The 18,429-nt window shown below is 56.2% G+C and overlaps 1 protein-coding gene and 1 long non-coding RNA gene across 4 annotated transcripts in view; one reads left to right on the forward strand and one right to left on the reverse strand.

Annotated features, from left to right (window-relative positions):
• PDGFRB (platelet derived growth factor receptor beta) overlaps positions 1-18,429 on the forward strand; it is a 37,736-nt gene that overhangs the window by 8,626 nt on the left and 10,681 nt on the right. Inside the window, exons 2-12 of one of the 2 annotated variants that reach the window (XM_029943060.1) lie at positions 6,748-6,793; positions 7,975-8,298; positions 9,291-9,557; positions 10,204-10,331; positions 10,447-10,621; positions 11,227-11,419; positions 12,062-12,177; positions 13,513-13,636; positions 14,090-14,301; positions 16,724-16,818; positions 17,957-18,089. In XM_029943060.1, coding sequence (XP_029798920.1) covers positions 6,754-6,793; positions 7,975-8,298; positions 9,291-9,557; positions 10,204-10,331; positions 10,447-10,621; positions 11,227-11,419; positions 12,062-12,177; positions 13,513-13,636; positions 14,090-14,301; positions 16,724-16,818; positions 17,957-18,089 — 1,807 coding nt within the window. In that variant the 5' untranslated portion in view covers positions 6,748-6,753. Of the gene's footprint in view, positions 1-6,747; positions 6,794-7,974; positions 8,299-9,290; positions 9,592-10,203; positions 10,332-10,446; positions 10,622-11,226; positions 11,420-12,061; positions 12,178-13,512; positions 13,637-14,089; positions 14,302-16,723; positions 16,819-17,956; positions 18,090-18,429 lie in introns of those variants that run through there. The other variant, XM_029943061.1, reaches the window with a different exon arrangement.
• LOC115294970 lies at positions 1,004-14,081 on the reverse strand. Of its 2 annotated transcripts, none has more exons than XR_003910242.1 (3): positions 13,814-14,081; positions 1,448-1,615; positions 1,004-1,070 (listed from the first exon to the last, which is right to left on the reverse strand). It is a non-coding gene; the product is annotated as an uncharacterized LOC115294970 (long non-coding RNA). The 2 variants fall into 2 exon arrangements; XR_003910241.1 differs by lacking the exon at positions 13,814-14,081 and adding an exon at positions 7,158-7,244.

The following is an 18,429-nucleotide window of genomic DNA, read 5'->3' on the forward strand; positions in this document are numbered from 1 at the left end:
GCACAGCCTCTCTGTTTGCAGAGGGGGAAGGAAAAGGGGGTAGGTGAATAGGGAGCATTGATGCCCCCTCCCAGCCCCTTCAGCTGTGGGGCTCTCAGAGAGGTGCTGTGCCTGTCTCCCACCTTGTTCTTCAGCTTCAGGGTCACCCTGCCACCAGAAAGGCATGGACTGAAAGGAGAGGTCGGGAAGCAAAGGACGAAAGACCAAGGCGGGTGGCTCATTTGAGCCCATGCTGTCTGCCTGGAATGGGCTCTCCATCTTTACCTCCTGCCTTTGAGAGGCTGTCACATGGGCGTTGAGCTTGGGTGGGTGCTCTGGGGTCAGTCTGGCCAGGATTGAGCACTGGCTCCACTGCCAGCAAGCTCCGTGGCCTTGAGCAGATGATATACCCTCTCTGTGCCTTGTCCTTCTCATCTGTGAAATGGAGAGGCGACACAGAGGCCGTGGATTGTTCTGAGATGGTTCACATCCAGCGCTTAGCCCAGGCATGGGGTGATTCAAAATAAGTCAGAGGCGGCTACTATAACTCTTGTTACTTTGAATGCCTTCTTAGTCCTTGTTCCATTCTGTAGGCGTCCTAGGGGGTCCAGATGGGATCTAGAGGACTCCAGTCCAGGGGCCCACTGGGCCTGGGTAGAGCCAGGCCATATGGCCCTGGGGGTGGGGGTGGGCGGCCCTGGGGGCTGAGCAGGGAGGCCAGTGAGGCGCCGGAGGAGGCAGGAAGTGTTTGCTCGGCAGCCGGCCTCCCTCCCTCACTGACCTCCTTCTCGGGCTGGTTCCCAGCCTGTGTGGGGACCCAGGCCCCCTCCCCTGGGCCCCCAGTGGCCGTGAAGCACACAGTGAGCGCTTTCCCACGAGCTGTTCCAAGTAGCTGGGCCTGCAGTAGACCCCACCCCCAAGTACTCACATTCTGGTGGGTGAGGGGGTGTGTGGCAGGAGGGGGGGCTTGGGCTGGGGGGGTATCGGTCCGTTTTTTATCAGCCTGGCTCTGATCCAGACAGATGTTTCGTTTTATTTTGAACTTCCAGAAAATAGGTCATTTCTTTCCATTGTGTCCCTGGGGAGGCCTCCTGGGGAGAGGAACACAGAGTGAGTGACGAGTGTGGGGGCCTCACTTGGGCCCTGGGGATGCTGGGACGGCAGCGACCTCCCCGTGTCAGTCATGACGAGCTGTCGGCAGGGCCAGGGCACCAAGGTTCTTAAAGGCCAGCCCCTTCCTAGGGCCAGAAATGTTCCTCTGGTTGGGGTGTGAGAACAGGCAGGTGGGGGCAGACTGGAGGTGTGGAGACACAAGTGGGGAGGTGCAGTGGGACAGCCAGAAGCCACCAAGCTTGTGCTGGGGTCAGAGTAACAGTCTCTGGACCTGGCACTGTCATTTCACCGACCTGGACTTCCAGAACAGCTAGAGCCCATTTCTGCTGCTGCGTTTGGGGGATCCCATAGGTACCTGAAAATATGAAGGTCCTCTGTGTCCGGAAGCAGCACAGCAGAGTAGAGCCGGGCTGACCAAGCTGCATCGCTGTGTGACTTGGGCCAGGTTGCTCACCCTCTCTGGCCTTGATGTGATCCTGAGGCGTGTGGGGGAGATTCATTGGGCAGAGGTGGAGTGTTGAACCTTTACCAACAGATAGAAGTGGGGCACAGGTTTGAGGGTGGCAGGTGGGAGCCCCTTCCCAGGCCTCTAGCCCTGACCCGTAACTGTCTCCCCACCCCCAGGGGACCCTGCAGTCCTCCGTGGCTCCCAGGATGGGGTTTCCCCATCCACGCTGCAGGAGTGCACATAAGGTCTCAGCTCACTTGGGTTAAGGCCACAGGGGCTACAACCTGGCAGGGCCAGCCGGTGTGGCCCTCACTCACGCGCTCTCCCAAGCGCTGGCAGCAGGACTCATCTGGCTCCAGATGCCTCTTGCCCCCACACACTCCCAGGCCTGAAGCTGGCTGCCTTCTCTGAGCTGAGTCATGACATCCAGGCCAGGGCCCCTCCCTGGCGCCCCCCCCCCCCCCCAGCGTTCCAGCCCTGCACCACCGCCTTCTGGGAGCAGGGTCCCCAACAGCTACAGCACGGCCCCTCTGGAAGTGCATCCAGCATAGCCCTGCCTGGCCTGTGTGCATGTGGGGAAACCAAGGCAGAGTGGAGCGAGGTGTACAGAAGAGAGGACATTCTAGTCACTGTCTCACTGCTGCCTGTGACTTAGTGAGCCACCTCCTTGGAGTCGCAGTCCCCATTCCCTGCCTGGCTGGGGCAGTGCAGGGAAAGTGACTTTCATATAAAGGTTAATGCATGGCGGGGCAGGGGGTGTTCTGTGGGAACCGAGTGGGCAGAGGATGGAGACCCCCGGGCCTCATATTAAAGCCGGAGCCAGGGCTGCCCAGTCAGGTGACCTGAGTCTGCCTCGGCCAAAGCACTTTTTCTAAGCCTCAGTTTCCCCACCTGTACAGTAGGCACAGGAAGAGGGCTGGATTGGATGCATGATCCCTGAGGGCCGTGGAGCCCTGACATTCCAGGAATCTAACCCCGAGACGCCATGGCTTGGCCTCCTTCTCCCTCTGGCATCTTGTTTATTCAGAGCATCCCCAGCCCGCCCAACACTGTCTCCCCGACACCCCCTCCTCCCCATAGCACGCCTTCCCCATCCCCATCTCGCTGCTGTGTGTGCCCAGACCATTCCCTGCCACCAGACTGAGGGGGCTTCTGTCTACTCAGGTGCCCACAGCCCCTCCAAACCCTAAACCAGTTCCCGGTCCTGCCCCTCTGCCTTGTTCTCATCTCAGAAAATGGCATGGTGCCCCCAGCACACACATGCACTCCTGTCCCCCAATATTTCAAGTCAGAAACAGGAGTGGGGCTCATGGAAGCTCCTCTTGCTCCAGCACCCCAGCACTGGTCACCAAGTCCTGTGGCTTCTCAGCTTGACGCCATCTGGCTCTACCCACCCTCTCCCCAGCCCAAACCAAGTAAGCAGAGAAGCCGGTGGCATAGAGTACTCTGCCGTGGTTCAGTCCCTGCTCTGCGTTCCTAGGCAAGTTTGCTCAGTGCTCCCTGCCTCAGTTTCCCTATCTAAAACAGGAATGATCCTTATATCCACCTCGTAGCGTTGGCTGAGGAGCAAGTGAGTCGATAGATGTCAAGAGCTCAGAACGGCAGCTGGTCCAGTAAATGTATAACACACTGGCTTGTGTTAAGTGTTGTGGATGCGTGTGGGTGCGTGAGGCTGAGTGCACACGCTCTGGGCATATTGTACGCACACAGCTTTGCACATGTGCACACTCCCAAGGGCTTGTGGGACGCATGCAAGCAGCAGTCCAGTCCGTGCCGGGCGCACATGTGCTGGCATGTGTGTTGGGCTCGGGGAAGGGGGGTGTGCACGCGGGTCTTGCGTGGGCAGGCACATGTCGAGCGCCTGTGTGTGGGCTGGGCACACACATGGCCCACTGCACACAGATGTGTTTCAGAGCAGCACATGAGTGAGTGCGCAGGCAGGGGTGTGTGCTGTGTGTGTTCACGCTCACCGTATGCAGGCCATCCTCCCTGGCAGCCACGAGGCGCCCCCCTCCCTAGCCTCCCTGTGTCGTGGGAGTCTCGGGACCCCGAGGGAGGGAAGCTGCTGCTGGCGGATGTGGCCAAGAGGGACGGGATTTATTTAGATTAAGGTGGTGGGAAAAAAGTGGAGACTCTATGAGCTGAGAGGAGGGAAGGCTGGGCTCAAAAGGAATCCCCAAGCATGTTTGCTCCCCTGGACTGGAGGTCCTCCTTCTGCTTCCCCGAGGGGGACCCCTGACTCACTGTGAGGAGCTGGTCAATTACTCCATATTGGGACTTCTGTCCCACCAATCTGCCCCCACTGAGAAGAATCACGAGGCTGTCCTGGCACTCAGCGCTCTCCTCAGGGGCAAAGTGGTGGGATCCCTGAGGGTCTCCTCCCTCTCTCTGTTTCAGGGGCCTTCCCAGGCAGGAGAGTATGGCAAGTCAGAGGGTGACTGCTTCCTGATGGTGACATCCACCTTGTCCCAGGTGACTCCTCCCTGGGATGCAGCCCTCTCCGTAAAGAACGGGGAGTTGTCACAGGCAAGCCCACAACCTCCAGATCCGCTGCCTGGGCCTCTCTGGGGTTGGCTGGAACCACAGCAGCCTCTGGGAGGCACAGAGGTCCACAGGCATTAGGTAGATAACTGGGGCTGCCAGGGGTCATCTAAGATGGACTGGGACGTTAGGTCTGGGTGCCACCAAACTCCACTCTGGTTCCGCCCCATCTTCCTCCGGCCTGTTGTCCATGCCACCTCTGGGGGTCCCGTGACCAGTGTACTTGTCTCGAAGTCCCCTGAAAGACCGTCTGATTCCTAATTATAGAGATGGGAAAAGTAAGACCCAGAGAGGGAAGAAATGTGTCAAAGTGGACACAGCATGTCTGTGACCAAATGGTCAGGGAAATTCAGTCCATGGAATGAGACGGGTTATGGATGACTCCAGCCTCACTAATGTAGCCCCCTCCTTCTTGTCAGCCCTCACCTCCCTAAACCACCCCAGCAGGAATAATAGTGACTAGAACCTTCTCTCTGGCCAGTCAAAATAGCAGTTTGAGAACAGGGGCAGGTCTTTGAGTTGACCTGTCCGAACCTCTCCCTGTATGGATAGGGAAACTGAGTCCCTGGAAGGCAGGGGACTTGCTGAGTCTCCCAGTGAGTCTGCACTCCCTTGTGACCAGAGCCCAAATGCTCATTTCCTAAAGACAGAAGTCGGTTTAAGATCCCGGGGGCGTCTTCACTCCCTCTGAGCTCTTCTGCCCAGCCTAGCCTCTCCCTAGCCTGATTCTGCCTTTTCGCTGTGTGACTAGGTCACGATTCTGTCCCTCTCTGGGCCACTGCCTGTTCAAGAAGGCCCCTCCTCAATCAGAGTCTCAAAGACTCTAAGCTGCCCCCAGCCTGAGGCCCAGCAGGAGAGAAGCCAGGGTCAGAGGAGCTGGGGGCCCAGCCCACATGGCCCAGCCTCCCAGAGCCAGGCCAGCCCTGGTTACAGTGACCTCCCATCTCCAGGCCAGCCGACCAAATTCCTCCTTTAGAATAATAAACAGTGTGGCCAGCCAGGGAGGCTGGGAGGGGAGGGGCAGGGAGGCTGAAATGACCCCCTCCCCCAGCCTGGGCTGCTAATGATTTTTTTTGGCTGAGATCTCAGGCAGGAAGCGGGGAGGCTGACGGGCACCCACCGAGGGGCAGATGGGCCTCCATGGGGGCAGCTGGCTCTGCCACGGTGTGGCTCCCTCCTGCTGGAGGAGGCCTGGCATCCAGCTGGAGGGGCTGGGGCAGGAGGGAAGGGAGTAGGGGTGCTGCGGAAGGGCTGGGCTTTGGGTCTGGGACATTTGGGAGAGAGGAGAGGCCAGCCTGAGGGGACAGGAGAAAGAGGAAGGGCAGAGCAGAGTGGCTCAGGGACCTTCTTGGGGTGCTGGGCAGAGGGGAGACTGGGGCCCACCAGCCCTGTGAGTGGTATGTTCCCCATCATCCCACTTGGAGAGCTGGAGACTGAGGGACTAGAGAGAGCAATGGCACAGGAGGGAGCCGTGCTGGAGCTTGTACCGGGACCCCAGCCCCAGACTGGAGAGCAAAAGGGCCAAGACGGAGGTGAAGTGAAGGCAAGGCAGGCGTGGCTGGGCAGCCCCTCAGGGAAGTCAGCCTACCCGAGCACCACATTGCCCGGTCACGTGGTCACTTCCCACAGTTCTTGCTCTGTGATCCTGTCCACTTCTGGCCTCCTTCATGTTGATGCCGTGGGCAGACCCTTGTAAGCCTGTCTACTGGTGGTTATTTGGGACCCTCAAATGGGGCTGCTTAGGGCAGGGATGGAGCAAAGACCCACCTAACTCCGTCTGTCCCTCTGTGTCTCTGCTTCTGTCTCTTGCTGTCTCCTTTGGTCTCTGTGTCTGTTTCTCTGCCTCTATCATTCCAGGTCTCTTTGTCTCCCTCTTAGACAAGTTCTACTATGTCACCAGGGCAAACTTCTTTTCCATGCAGAGACTCAGTTTCCCCATCTGGACACTGGGGGTGGTGTGGGGGGGTAGGAGGCCTGGATTTAGTAGCCTCCAAGGACCTTCGAAGGCATGCTGTGCAGTGAGGCCTCCCCTGGACCCACCTCCTGGCCCCTCTCCCCTGGGCCTCCCTGTGCAGCTTGGGGCTGAGTAAGGGGGTCCAGGCCTGGGGGTGCCCCCCCACATTCCGCAGTCCTGACTCCCCCGCTTCCCTTCCCACAGCCGCCTCCACTTCCTGTTGTGCTTGTAGAGCCTGTGGGAGTTCTCTGGGCTCTGGCTTCCCCCCTCCAGCTCCCCCACGCCTTTCATCACACTTTCCCAAATATTTGTCCTGGCAGATAAGACCCTGGTATTGGAACTGTCACCCGGAGGACTGGCTTTTGGGGCTGGCGGGGCCGCTGGATGCCACCCAGTCCAAGTCCCCCGTCCCACTATACATACAGAGAAACTAAGGCCCAGACAGGCCGGGCTCAGCCAAGGCCACTGGAGAGGTAGAGCAGAGCTGAAGCAGGGGCCAGGCACCCCCACGCTGAGCCATGTGCAGGGGGAGGGGACCCTCTTGGGCATGAGTGTCCTCTTGGTAATGGGGCATGAGTGGTTTTTGACTTCAGCCCCATAGACATGGAGACTGGGTGGCCCCAGCTGGGCTTTACTCTGCAGGACCCACATGCTAAGTGAGACTGAAATGACTCTGCTCACCCTGAGCCCTGACCCTTGTTTAATTCTGCAGGACACCATGCGGCTTCTGAGCGCCATGCCAGCTCCTATCCTCAAAGGTAGGTACACTGCAGCTTCTGAGTGCCATGCTAGCACCTGTCAAAGGAGCAGGGGGCCCTGGGAGCCATCTAGTAGAACCCTGGCGCCAGAATTGGCAAGGGCGGTGCATGATAGCACCCGGGCCTGGGAGCCAGGGGCACTGCCGTGCTCTTGAACCGCAATTTCCTGCCCTTCCAGGGACTCTCAGTGGAGGCCTTTTTCTACTCTGCCCACTCAGCTCAGAAACCTCGGTGCACCCCTGCTTGTCCGGAGCCATTAGCTCAAATCCTTTGCTCGGCCCTCCACACCCCGTGGCCCTCTCCAGCTGCCTCCACCCCACTTGCTAACAGTCCCCTCCATCTCCCACCTCTTCCGAGCACTCACTGGTATCAGCCTGGCTGGTCTGCTTCCGGCCTGGGACTCCCCTCCCCTGCCTGGATCTCTCACTGGCTGTGAGCTCCCAAGGCCTGGCTGGGCTTCTCCGAGCACACTCTTCCCTCGCTGCTGCCTGTTACATGCCATCGATGCTCTAGGGATTGGGTGGCCGACCAGCTAGTCAACCAATGGTCATTGGCAATCAGTGACCAGCTGACAGCCTACCAAGGATGAGGGATGGCTGACTGGCTGGCTGAGAACCCATGGGTCTAGGGGATGTGGCTTATAGAACCTTTCCCAGAGGATATAAGCAGGGGGGTGGAACCAATCACCTGACCCCCCCACCCACACCCCAGTTCTTTCCAGCTCCCAGTGGCTGCTGAGTCTCTACTGCCTGGTCTGCCCTACTCTGAACTACCTTGCCCCACGCTCCCCAAGGCCACCTCTGGACTTTGGATGGAACCTGGGCAGCTCGGGCAGCTGCAGGGAAGGGGCTCAGAAAGTGACCTGGGAAGTAATGCAGGAACTTGGAGGCCTGAGAATTGCTTCCCAAGGATTTCCTGATGCCTCTGGGAGAACATGCCCATGGCCTGAACGCAGCACAGCTGGAAGGCCCTGAGGCTGAGGCTGGAGAGGCACTAAGGTCAGGAAGCCAGGAGGCTGCTGGAAGGAGTCCCTAAAAACCGGGCGATGGGCAAGCAGGGCTTAGAGCCATGAGTTCCAGTCTCTGTCAAGGACTGTGCAGATATGGCCTCCCCCAGGGTCAGCCTCGAGGTGAGGTGCTGATGCTCCCGTGCCCTGACATCCGATGCCTCTTCTCCCAAAGGCTGGGTGCTGCTGCTGCCCCTGTTCTTGCTGCTGGGACCACAGGCCTCCTGGGGCCTGGTCATCACACCTCCAGGGCCAGAGCTTGTCCTCAATACCTCTAGCACCTTTGTTCTGACCTGCTCGGGTCCGGCTCCGGTGATATGGGAACGGACGCCCCAGAAGCCCCTGCAGAAGATGGCTAAGAACCAGGACGGCACCTTCTCCAGCACACTGATGTTGACCAATGTCACTGGGCTAGACACTGGGGAATACTTTTGCACCTACAAAAACTCCCATGGGCCAGAGCCTGCTGAGCGAAAACGGCTCTACATCTTTGTGCCAGGTAAGGGCCCCCACCTGTGTGCTCATTCCCTGACTTCTCTTCTCAGCTGCAGGCGTCTGGGGGAAGCTAAGAGTGCTTAGTGAACACTGTGAGGCACAGCCAGCTTAGAAACGCAGACGAATCACGGAATCCAGCCTGGGTGAGCCCAGGACTGTGTTTACTCCCACCCCTTGGTCTGGATCTCTGACTGCTCCCTGCCAGGCAACCCCCTCCCTGGCTCCCAAGAACTCTGCATTCTCAGCAGGTTCTGATAAGTGCCCTTTGGGCCTCCAAATCCTCTCTTTCCCATTCTCTGAGTTCCAGGTACTAGCTGCCCTTTGACTTGTGGCTTACCTTCTTTCTTTTTTTTTTAATTTTTAAAAAATGTTTTTTTATTTATTTTTGATACAGAAAGAGACAGAGTATGAGAGGGGGAAGGGCAGAGAGAGAAGGAGACACAGAACTGGAAGCAGGCTCCAGGCTCTGAGCTAGCTGTCAGCCCAGAGCCTGAGGCGGGGCTCGAACTCACGAACGTGAGATCTGACCTGAGCCGAAGTCGAAGGCTTAACTGACTGAGCCACCCAGGTGCCCCTGGCTTACCTTCTTTCTCACCTGGTGCTGACCATATCGGACATGAAAGCTCGAAGAGACCTCTGAGGGGCACCTGGGTGGCTCAGTCAGTTAAGCGTCCGACTTTGGCTCAGGTCGTGATCTCGCGGCTTGTGGGTTCGAGCCCTGTGTCAGGCTCTGATGGCTCGGAGCCTGGAGCCTGCTTCAGATTCTGTCTTTCTCTCTCTTTGCCCCTCCCCCACTCATGCTCTGTTTCTCTCTGTCTCAATAATAAATAAACATTAAAAAATTAGAAAAAATATAGAGACCTCTGAGAGCAGACTCATGAGAAGCAGACTAATGGGAAGCTTGAGGGCCACAGAGGGGAAACCACATACAGAAATTCAGGGGATAGCCAGAAAACCAGCCACCCTGACCCTCATTCTTGGCCCCACACCCGGCAGATCCCACCATTGGCTTTCTTCCGGTCTTCGCCGAGGACCTATTCATCTTTCTCACGGAAATAACTGAGATCACAATTCCATGCCGAGTGACCGATCCGAGCCTGGTGGTGACACTGCATGAGAAGAAAGTGGATATTCCACTGCCCGTCCCCTATGACCACCAACGTGGCTTCTCTGGTATCTTTGAGGACAAGACCTACGTCTGCAAAACTACTATTGGGGACAGGGAAGTGGATTCTGAAGCCTACTATGTCTACAGTCTCCAGGGTGAGCCCCCCTTCTGGCCCAATGCTCAGCAGAGGCAAATGTGACCCTCTGGAGAGGTATAGCCCTTTCCAGTTTCCAAAGTGTGCAATTCCTTCTTTTCACTGGATTTTCACTATAGTCTTGGAAGGCAGGCAGTATCTTCCCATTTTACAGATGAAACTGGGACAATGGCCTTCAAGCCAATTGGGATTGAATCCCAGCTGTGCACTTCCCATCTGAGTGACTTTGCACAAGGCACACAATCTGTTTGAGCCTACTTCTTCCTCTGTAAAACGGGGGAAATAGTGACTGCCTGCCTAGAGGGATTATTGTGAGGATTAAAGACAGAGGCTACCTGGCACTCGACACATATGGTTGTGCTCAACACATTTCTCCTATACTTAGATACTCAGAGAGTACATTGGTTATCCCTTCTAGAATGTCAGCTCCATGAGGACAAGAATTTTGTCTGTTGTGTTTACCACTAAAGCCCCAGTGCCTAGAATAGTACTTGGCATACAGGAACTATTTAATAAATATTTGTCAAATGAATGAATCTTCCACACCAGTCATCCCTTCTCTCCCTGAACCCCCACCCCATCCCCAAGCTGAAGTGCTGGTGGCTGGTTGTGACCTCCTCAGCCCTCAGCTAATCTCTCTCCATCAGTGTCGTCCATCAATGTCTCAGTGAATGCAGTGCAGACTGTGGTCCGCCAGGGTGAGAACATCACCATCATGTGCATTGTGACCGGAAATGAGGTGGTTAACTTTGAATGGACATACCCACGCATGGAGGTAATGCTGGGCCAGGGGTTAGAGGAAGGGCCAGGGAGGGATGGACAACTTGACTTGCAGCCTAACTTCTTGGACCCGGCTTGATTTGGGGGGCATTCCCCACCTGTCCCTACAGAGTGGGCGGCTGGTGGAGCCAGTGACCGACTTCCTCTTCAATATTCCCTCCCACATACGCTCCATCCTGCACATCCCCAATGCCGAGCTTGGCGATTCAGGGACCTACATCTGCAATGTGTCGGAGAGTGTGAATGACCATCGAGATGAAAAGTCCATCAATGTCACTGTTGTTGGTGCGTGCCTCAGGCTTAACCCCGACCCTCTTTCTGAGCCGGACCTAGACCCTGTCACCGCCCTGGGGTACTGTCAGTCACACTCAAGGACAGTTCTAGCTATAGTACCAAGCAAACCCTATTTCCAGGATAAACCAAAACCAAAACGCAATGTCAGCCCCAAATTCAACTCTAATCCCAGCCAAGCTCTCTGCCTAGCCAGAACCTCAGACCCAACCCGATTTTTAAACCTAACTGCCATCCCAGTCCCAGGCAGCCCCATCCTCAAGTTCAAACATGCTGCAACTCACCCCAGCCGCAATCCTGAGCCAGAACACGCCCAGTAAGAACAACTCCAATCCCAACCTCAAACCCGGCTCCCAAACCAATTATCACCCCTGAGTTCGGCCCCTGCTTCTGCTTCAGTCTCCGCTCCAACGTCAACCCCAGCACCATCTCTAGTTCAGCTCCTAAAGCCCGGAAGCACAGCGCCAGAAGGCTGGGTCCCTTGGGTATAGAGTTGATGTCCTGCCTCCGGAGCCCCGCCCTCCAGGAGGCGCTTCCCTATTGGTAGTCGGGCATGGCCCCGCCCCTGGGGCCCCGCCCCTAACAGCCGCCCCTTGCAGAGAGTGGCTATGTGCAGCTGCTGGGAGAGCTGGACGCCGTACAATTCGCGGAGCTGCACCGCAGCCGGACTCTGCAGGTGGTGTTCGAGGCCTACCCGCCGCCTACTGTCATGTGGCTCAAGGACAACCGCACGCTAGGCGACTCCAGCGCCGGCGAGATCGCCCTGTCCACGCGCAATGTGTCTGAGACCCGGTGAGCAGCAGCCCACCCACTCCATTCCACAGCCTTTGGCCACCGGATAAACCTAGATGCCCCTTTCCCGAGAGCCCACTATGTGCGAGGTGCCATGCCAGGCACTGGGGATGCTGCAGAGATCCAAATAGACTGCTCCATCCCTCCTAGAACTTCCCGTCTGTGGGGTTTCTCATCAGACATTGGCCTGATGATCACCCAGATGTTTAGTCATCCGTGTGATGGGTGGATCGAGCAGGGAGCCACTGAGGAGAAAAAGGCCAGATGATTAGGGAAGCAAGTGTCAGTCAGGTCACTATCACCGATGCATGGTTGGTGGCCAGGAGGCTGATGAGCAGACTGACACAGGTGTGGTATGTTAGGATAAAGCATTTCGAGGCCTTTCTGCAGGGGTGAGATGTGAGGGGTGGGGGAGGAAAAGGGTACTTCCCCTACCCTCCTCATCCTACCAACGCTCCTTCTTGGCTCAGTGGACCCTAGGTGAGGGATTCAGGAGACTGAGTCCCAGCTTTGCTACCGACACCTGTGTAACTTTGGGAAGCCCCTGTCCCTCTTGGGTCTTTTCTTGTCTGTCCACGGAGGTTGGGGGGGTACCATAAGAGTCCTTCCAGCTCTGGCAGCCGGGCCTGTCTTGCTCCCCAGGTATGTGTCAGAACTGACTCTGGTGCGGGTGAAGGTGGCCGAGGCTGGCTACTACACCATGCGGGCCTTCCATGAGGACGCGGAGGCCCAGATCTCCTTCCAGCTGCAGGTCAATGGTGAGGAGCCCTCCACCCTGCCTCCCACCGACCCCCCCCCCAACCCCTGCTTCCCTCAACTCCCCCTTCCTACACTGTCCACCCACCCACAGGAGGAGCAGGAGCAGGAGAGGGAGCTGAGGACTCAGGAGGCTGGTTTGTAGGCTGAGCTCCAACACTTCCACTGCTGGGTGAACTCACTATACCCCCTCTTTGGTCCTCAAGCTATACAAGGAGGCCTCTGGGCTAGAGTAGTATTTCTAAAACCTCAGGCATTCACGTGCCAATGCTATCACTTTTCCCTCCTCACAGACCCTTATATTATACTACTAATTAGATAGATATTTATTGAGCAACAAAAATACACCAATCTATTCAAGGTTCTTGAGGCCCTGCCTTTGGGCAGCCTGTATCCTGCTGGAGGAAGACAAACAGTCGACAGTAGGCCCAAAGCCCAGCAACTTACGTAGAAGGTTAGAAGGTAAAGAGTGCCGTGGAAGAAATGAAGCTGGGCAGGTAGGACTGAGAGTTCGGGGGGCACGAGCAGTGAGGGTTGCAGTTTTAAATAGCCTCAAGTTGGCCTCAGAGAGGCAACGTTTGCGTGAAGACTTCAAAATGAGGGCACCAGCCACGTGGCTCTGGGGGAAAGGGCCCACCAAGTGGTGAGAAGGCAGCAGCAACAGCAGAAAGCCTGTACGGCTGGAACAGAGAGGGGAAAGTGGTGGGAGCTGAGGTCTGAGCTGATGCCTGGTAGCCGGGGGCTGGGAGGAGGGCCGACTGCACAGTCCTCTGGAGCCCCTGTATGGACTCTGGCTTCTACTATGGCTGAAATGGCCAGCCACTGCAGGGTTCTGAGCAAGGGAGCAACACACGGATGACATACTGTTTTGTCGATTGACTGTCTAAAAATAACTTTCTTTTGAAAGAGAACGTAACCTCTCAATTGTAGATGGAAAATCAGCGTCACGTGTCGCAAATATAAAGCAGCCACTAAAATAAACTCTGAGAAAACAAAGCAATGCTATTAAATTTTAGCTCCACCCTCTGCTCTCGCTTTCCCAGGGCTTTCTCTGACCCTCAGATCTGCTCTGTCTTTGTTAAAAGGGATGATTAGCGAGTCTCAGAGAGGTGTTAGAGACAGACTAGCACCCCACTGAGGCTTTCCCTTTGAAGTACCCAGAAGGGCAATCTGTCAGTTTTCACACCGTGATTCCTGGTATTTAACGTCCACCTTCAGCCTGTGGCTCCTCCCCCCACCCTGTCCCCCCTGTCCCCTGGGGGAGATGCTGGGCCAGGTCCTCCCTGACTGTCATTTCTGACCTCCCCACCTCCTGGCCTCCTGCTCTCTCCACACAGTGCCTGTCCGTGTGCTGGAGCTGAGTGAAAACCATCCTGCCAGCGGGGAGCAGACAGTCCGCTGTCGCGGCCGGGGCATGCCCCAGCCACACCTCACCTGGTCTACCTGCAGTGACCTCAAAAGGTAAGCAGACCTGGGGCCTCTGTCTCCCAGGGTAACCACAGCTGGCCGGAAGGACCCAGTGAAGGTCTTCAACATCAGCCCCTACCTCTGGGCACACTGTCCCAGGCTAAAGCCTAGTCCTAGGAGATGTGGCTTCTTGGAGAGTCTCTCTATGACCTCAAGTGTCCGTTTCCTTACCTTGACTCAGATGACCAAATGCAGGGTGTGGATTTTGCAATCCAGGGCCCTTCGTTCTGGGGTAGGAGCGCCCCCTGCCGGTCAGTCTTGGGTCCACAAGAGGAACGAGCTAGGCTGTGGGAAGAAGCAGGAACGGGAGGCGGGTTACGGGGTTGTGGGGCGGGGAAGGGGGGGTTCCTTCCATCACCGTCCCGTGGCGCTGCTTGCTTTTGGCTTCAGTTTCCCAGTCCGAAGAGAGAAGGGACTGGAAGCTGAACCTACTGGCCTTCCCGGCAGATGTCCGCGTGAGCTGCCGCCCACGCCCCTGGGGAACAGTTCGGAGGAGGAGAGCCAGCTGGAGACTAATGTGACGTACTGGCCTGAGGATCAGGAATTCGAGGTGGTGAGCACACTGCACCTGCGCCGTGTGGATCAGCCTGTGTCCGTGCGCTGCACTCTGCACAACCTGCTGGGCCACGACATGCAGGAGGTCACCGTGGTGCCACATTGTGAGTCCTGCAGCCTTGGTGGCCCCTGAAGACCGTTCGCACCCACTGCGACCCTGCTATACTTGGATCTGTGTCTGTGAGCCCAGTGGGCTGGAGTCCGCGTGTCTGTGCACTCAGGGGCAGTGGGGAGCCCCCCAGAGTGTGCTCTCATGCACCCACACAGCAGCACAGTATTGGCACACACGTGTCCATCCATGAGCATCTGCCTGTAAACCGCGGCTACAGTAGATGCACGCTATATGCATGTCTTAAGCCATGCGTATGAGCAGCCCTGATTCTTGCACATGAGTACAAACCTTCCAAGTGTAGATTTGTAAACCACATAATAAAAATGCCCAATCCCCAGACACACATGTAAAGCTGGAGTGTATGTCTACAAGCATGCATGATACCTGCCTTTGTATGTACCCCCACCGAGAGCATGTTTATAAATCATGTATGCAAATCTGCCCAGTCCCTGGACATGTATATAAACCCATGAGTGTATGTCTGTACACATGTACGTGTGCATGCACCATTCCCACGCAAGTGTGCAAACGATGCATGTACCATCCCTATGCATGTGTGTGTGTGCCTGTATGGAGTTGCAGCACACCTCTCTGTGAAAGAAAGCATGCTAACACAATCCACGCACAAAGGCCAGCTGCACAATGCATGTCTGTGAGCAGATACACAGACGTGCATAATTCTTGTCCATGTGAATAGTCTCTACCAGCACCTGGATGCCCTTGCTACCTGCTAGTCCCTGTGCATGCATTTACCTGTCTCCCTGTGCTTCATCTACGCACTCGTTTCCTTCTTCAGTCAATAGTAATGTGATAGTGATAGTAATAGTAATGTAACGGTAATCTCCAGCTTCTCACTGGAGAAGGCCCAGCCCTGCCTGCCCTCCTAGTGCCCACAACCCAGAGAAAAGGCAGAGAAGGACCCAGGCAATCCCACTGCAGGGGTCAGTACTATGGGGGGGAAAGCTGAGAAGGGGGAGGGGCTCCATGCCCAGCTATGGGATTTAGGAAAATGTCCTGGAAAAATGGAAGCTTTGGGTCAATACCTGAAAGATACCTGGGAGTTAGCCTAGTGAGGAATGGTGTTCCAGTAAAAAGGTACGGCTTGTGCAAAAGCCCAAAGGCAAAGTGGGATCAGAGAAATCTTGGCTGGAGCGCAGTGTGTGCGCGTAGTTAGGGGCTGGAGAGAGGAGACGGAGGCAAGGGAGTGATAAGGGAGGGGCAGGCAGAAGCCAGTGCAAGTAGAGTTTGAGGGCAGTTCGAGGCATTGTGGCAGGTCGGTGGGGTTGCACACACAGGTGCCTCTGTACAGAGAGCTGCCTCCAGCCCCCCGCCCTGGGATGGGATAGGCGGAGGTTTTTATACCTTATCTCATACGCACACACACTCACACATATCCCTGAGCAAGCAGGCACCTCCGACTTGGAGCGAGATGGAAGTAAAGCTTTTATGTCCCACCTGGAGGGGAAGCTGTGTACCAGCTCATAGGGAAACTCCCATGGTTGGATGAAGCCTCTTCTTTGAACTCAGATGGCTTCTTGGAAGATTCCGTCTTCCTTCCCGGGACTGGGATGTGTGACCTGGTGGGGAGAGGGAGGAGAGGAGTGATGGTGTGCGACCCTGGGGAGGAGGGACAGGTCTCGAAGGGAGCTGAGAGGAGTAGGTGGGGGACAGAGGAGGAGGGAATGAGCTCCCAGGGAACCCCATGGGTGACCAGTGGGTCAGGGCAGGTGGATGAGGGTCTGGCCTGGATGGATGCAGAGGGAGGGGGAAAGAATGGGAAGTTGTGCAGCCAAGAGGCTGAGGCCTTAAAAAGGAGACTTGGGGCTTGGGAGCCCAGAGTTAGCCTTCCTTGGTTACCCTTGCTCCCTGGGGGATGCACCTTATAACTCCTGTCACTACCCCAAGACCCCTGGGTATTCTGGGTGAAGCAGAGGAAGAAAGAGCTGGATTCACCAGGCTGTGGGAGCTCAGTCACTCAGTCCATTGGCCACTTGGTCAAGCTCTGTCTGAGCTGTGACAGCCCCGGCAAGGGCATAGATTCAGAGGCAAGGTGAGTCCAGTCATCAGGAGCTGGTGTCCAATCTGGAGCCATTAGGCTCCAGACACATTAGGCCTGGTCAGACATGTCAGATATGGATCAGGCCAGACTGATCCCTGCAAGGGCTCAGGGGGATGGGGGCCTGCAGTGGTCTGAGCAGCCGTTGTTACTTAGGGGCATGGGTATTTATGGGAGATGCTGAAAGTCTGGCCCAGAGGGAGGGGCTGCCAGTCTGACATCACAGGCTGTGGTTGGTAGAAAGGGGGACAGGAAGCGAGGATTTGTGTTTCCAGAGGTGAGATAAGGGATAAGGGGTGGCCGGGGCAGCTACCCAGCTCCCTCTTTGCTTATGGCCGACTCTTGTCTCCACCTCCAGCTCTGCCCTTCAAGGTGGTGGTGATCTCAGCCATCCTGGCCTTGGTGGTCCTCACAGTCATCTCCCTCATCATCCTCATCATGCTCTGGCAGAAGGTAATCTCCCACCCTGGCCTAGTGGGTGCAGACTGGCACACTGGTTTTTGTTGTTGTTGTTGTCGTTGTTGTTGTTTTTGCACGAAACCCCCTGCCATCCTTGAATGTTGCAGGATCTGTCCACGTCCCAGCACACAGGGCAGGTGTAAAATGATGGGGAATAGCACCAGTGTTCGAGCTGCCCACCCCCCAGCAGCAAGGGCCATCTCGGGGTTGGTCCAGGCTATCCGGGGTTCCCTGCCCCTGGGTCTTACTTAAATGTCAGCCCTGCCCATTCCAGCCACAAGGCGAGGTACTTTCTGGGTGGACCATGGACTGCAGGATTCTATCTCTAACCCCCAGAGACTCCCAGGATTCTAATGAAATGCATTCCAATCTTATTAACCTGTCATTTCAATGTCCTGTTCTTTTTTTTTAATTTTTTAATGTTTATTTTTAAGAGAGAGACAAAGCATGAATAGGGGAGGAACAGAGAGAGAGGGAGATACAGAATCCAAAGCAGGCTCTAGGCTCCAAGCTGTCAGTACAGAGTCCAATGCAGTGCTCAAACCCATGGACCATGAGATCATGACCTGAGTCGAAGTTGGATACTTAGCTGACTGACTCATCCAGGCACCCCTCTGAGACTTTATCATTCTATGATCCCATCACTAAGATTCCTGAGTTAGGCTTGCAGTGCCTATGGTTCTATCATTCTATGATTCTATGATTCCCACATCCTATGATTTCAACATTCTAAGCTTACGTCTTTCTGAGACTCCCGCTGAGAGTGACCTGGCATGGGGAGGGACTGTCCATACCCAGCCAAGTGCCCCTAGCCTGTGTCAGTTTCCAGGGCTGTCTGCCCCTCTATACCCAACTGGGGAGCAGCCAAGGCTCTGGGAGAAGTCGGTAAGGAGGTTCTGATGAGCCAGGCCCTTGACAGTTAGCTGCTCTTTGGCCACAGCCTAGCTAGGGCCTCTCAGTACCTGTTCTCACTGAGCCCACAGAGCTGAGCTTTATGAGTGACTTGTTGTGAGACTTCAATATGCTCCTGGCCCTCCCTGGGCCTCAGGGTTCCTGCTCCATGTTCCATAAAGGGCTATAGGCTAGGGGGCTGTATGGATCTCATGATCCATCCCTGGTGTCGGTCCTGCAGAAGCCACGTTATGAGATCCGATGGAAGGTGATTGAATCTGTGAGCTCTGATGGCCACGAGTACATCTACGTGGACCCAATGCAACTGCCTTATGACTCTACCTGGGAGCTGCCGCGGGACCAGCTTGTGCTTGGTCAGTGCAGGGAGTGGTCGTGGGGCAGTTTGGGTCCTTGGGTGGGAAAGCGTCTGAGGTGTGGTCCAGCCTTGCCATGACTAGCTCTGAGTCCCAGAGCTGCTGTCCTGCCTTCTCTGGCCCTCCGTGTCCCCCCTCCATGCAATGGGGCAAGGTGGTCCCCTAGGGACCGTTCAGCATTGAGGTCCTACGATCCTGTGACTGTGTGAGCCGGGACCCCTTTGTGGTGAGAGAGGAAGTATTAATCGAAGACAGGCTGCATGCCAGGCCTGAGTTAGGTCCAGCTGGAGAGGTTGGGGCATGCAGAGGACCTGAGCGCCCTTCTGGGGTGAGAGGAAGC

The sequence above is a fragment of the Suricata suricatta genome, chromosome 6 (assembly GCF_006229205.1).
Source record: "Suricata suricatta isolate VVHF042 chromosome 6, meerkat_22Aug2017_6uvM2_HiC, whole genome shotgun sequence".
NCBI classification, from domain to species: domain Eukaryota; kingdom Metazoa; phylum Chordata; class Mammalia; order Carnivora; family Herpestidae; genus Suricata; species Suricata suricatta.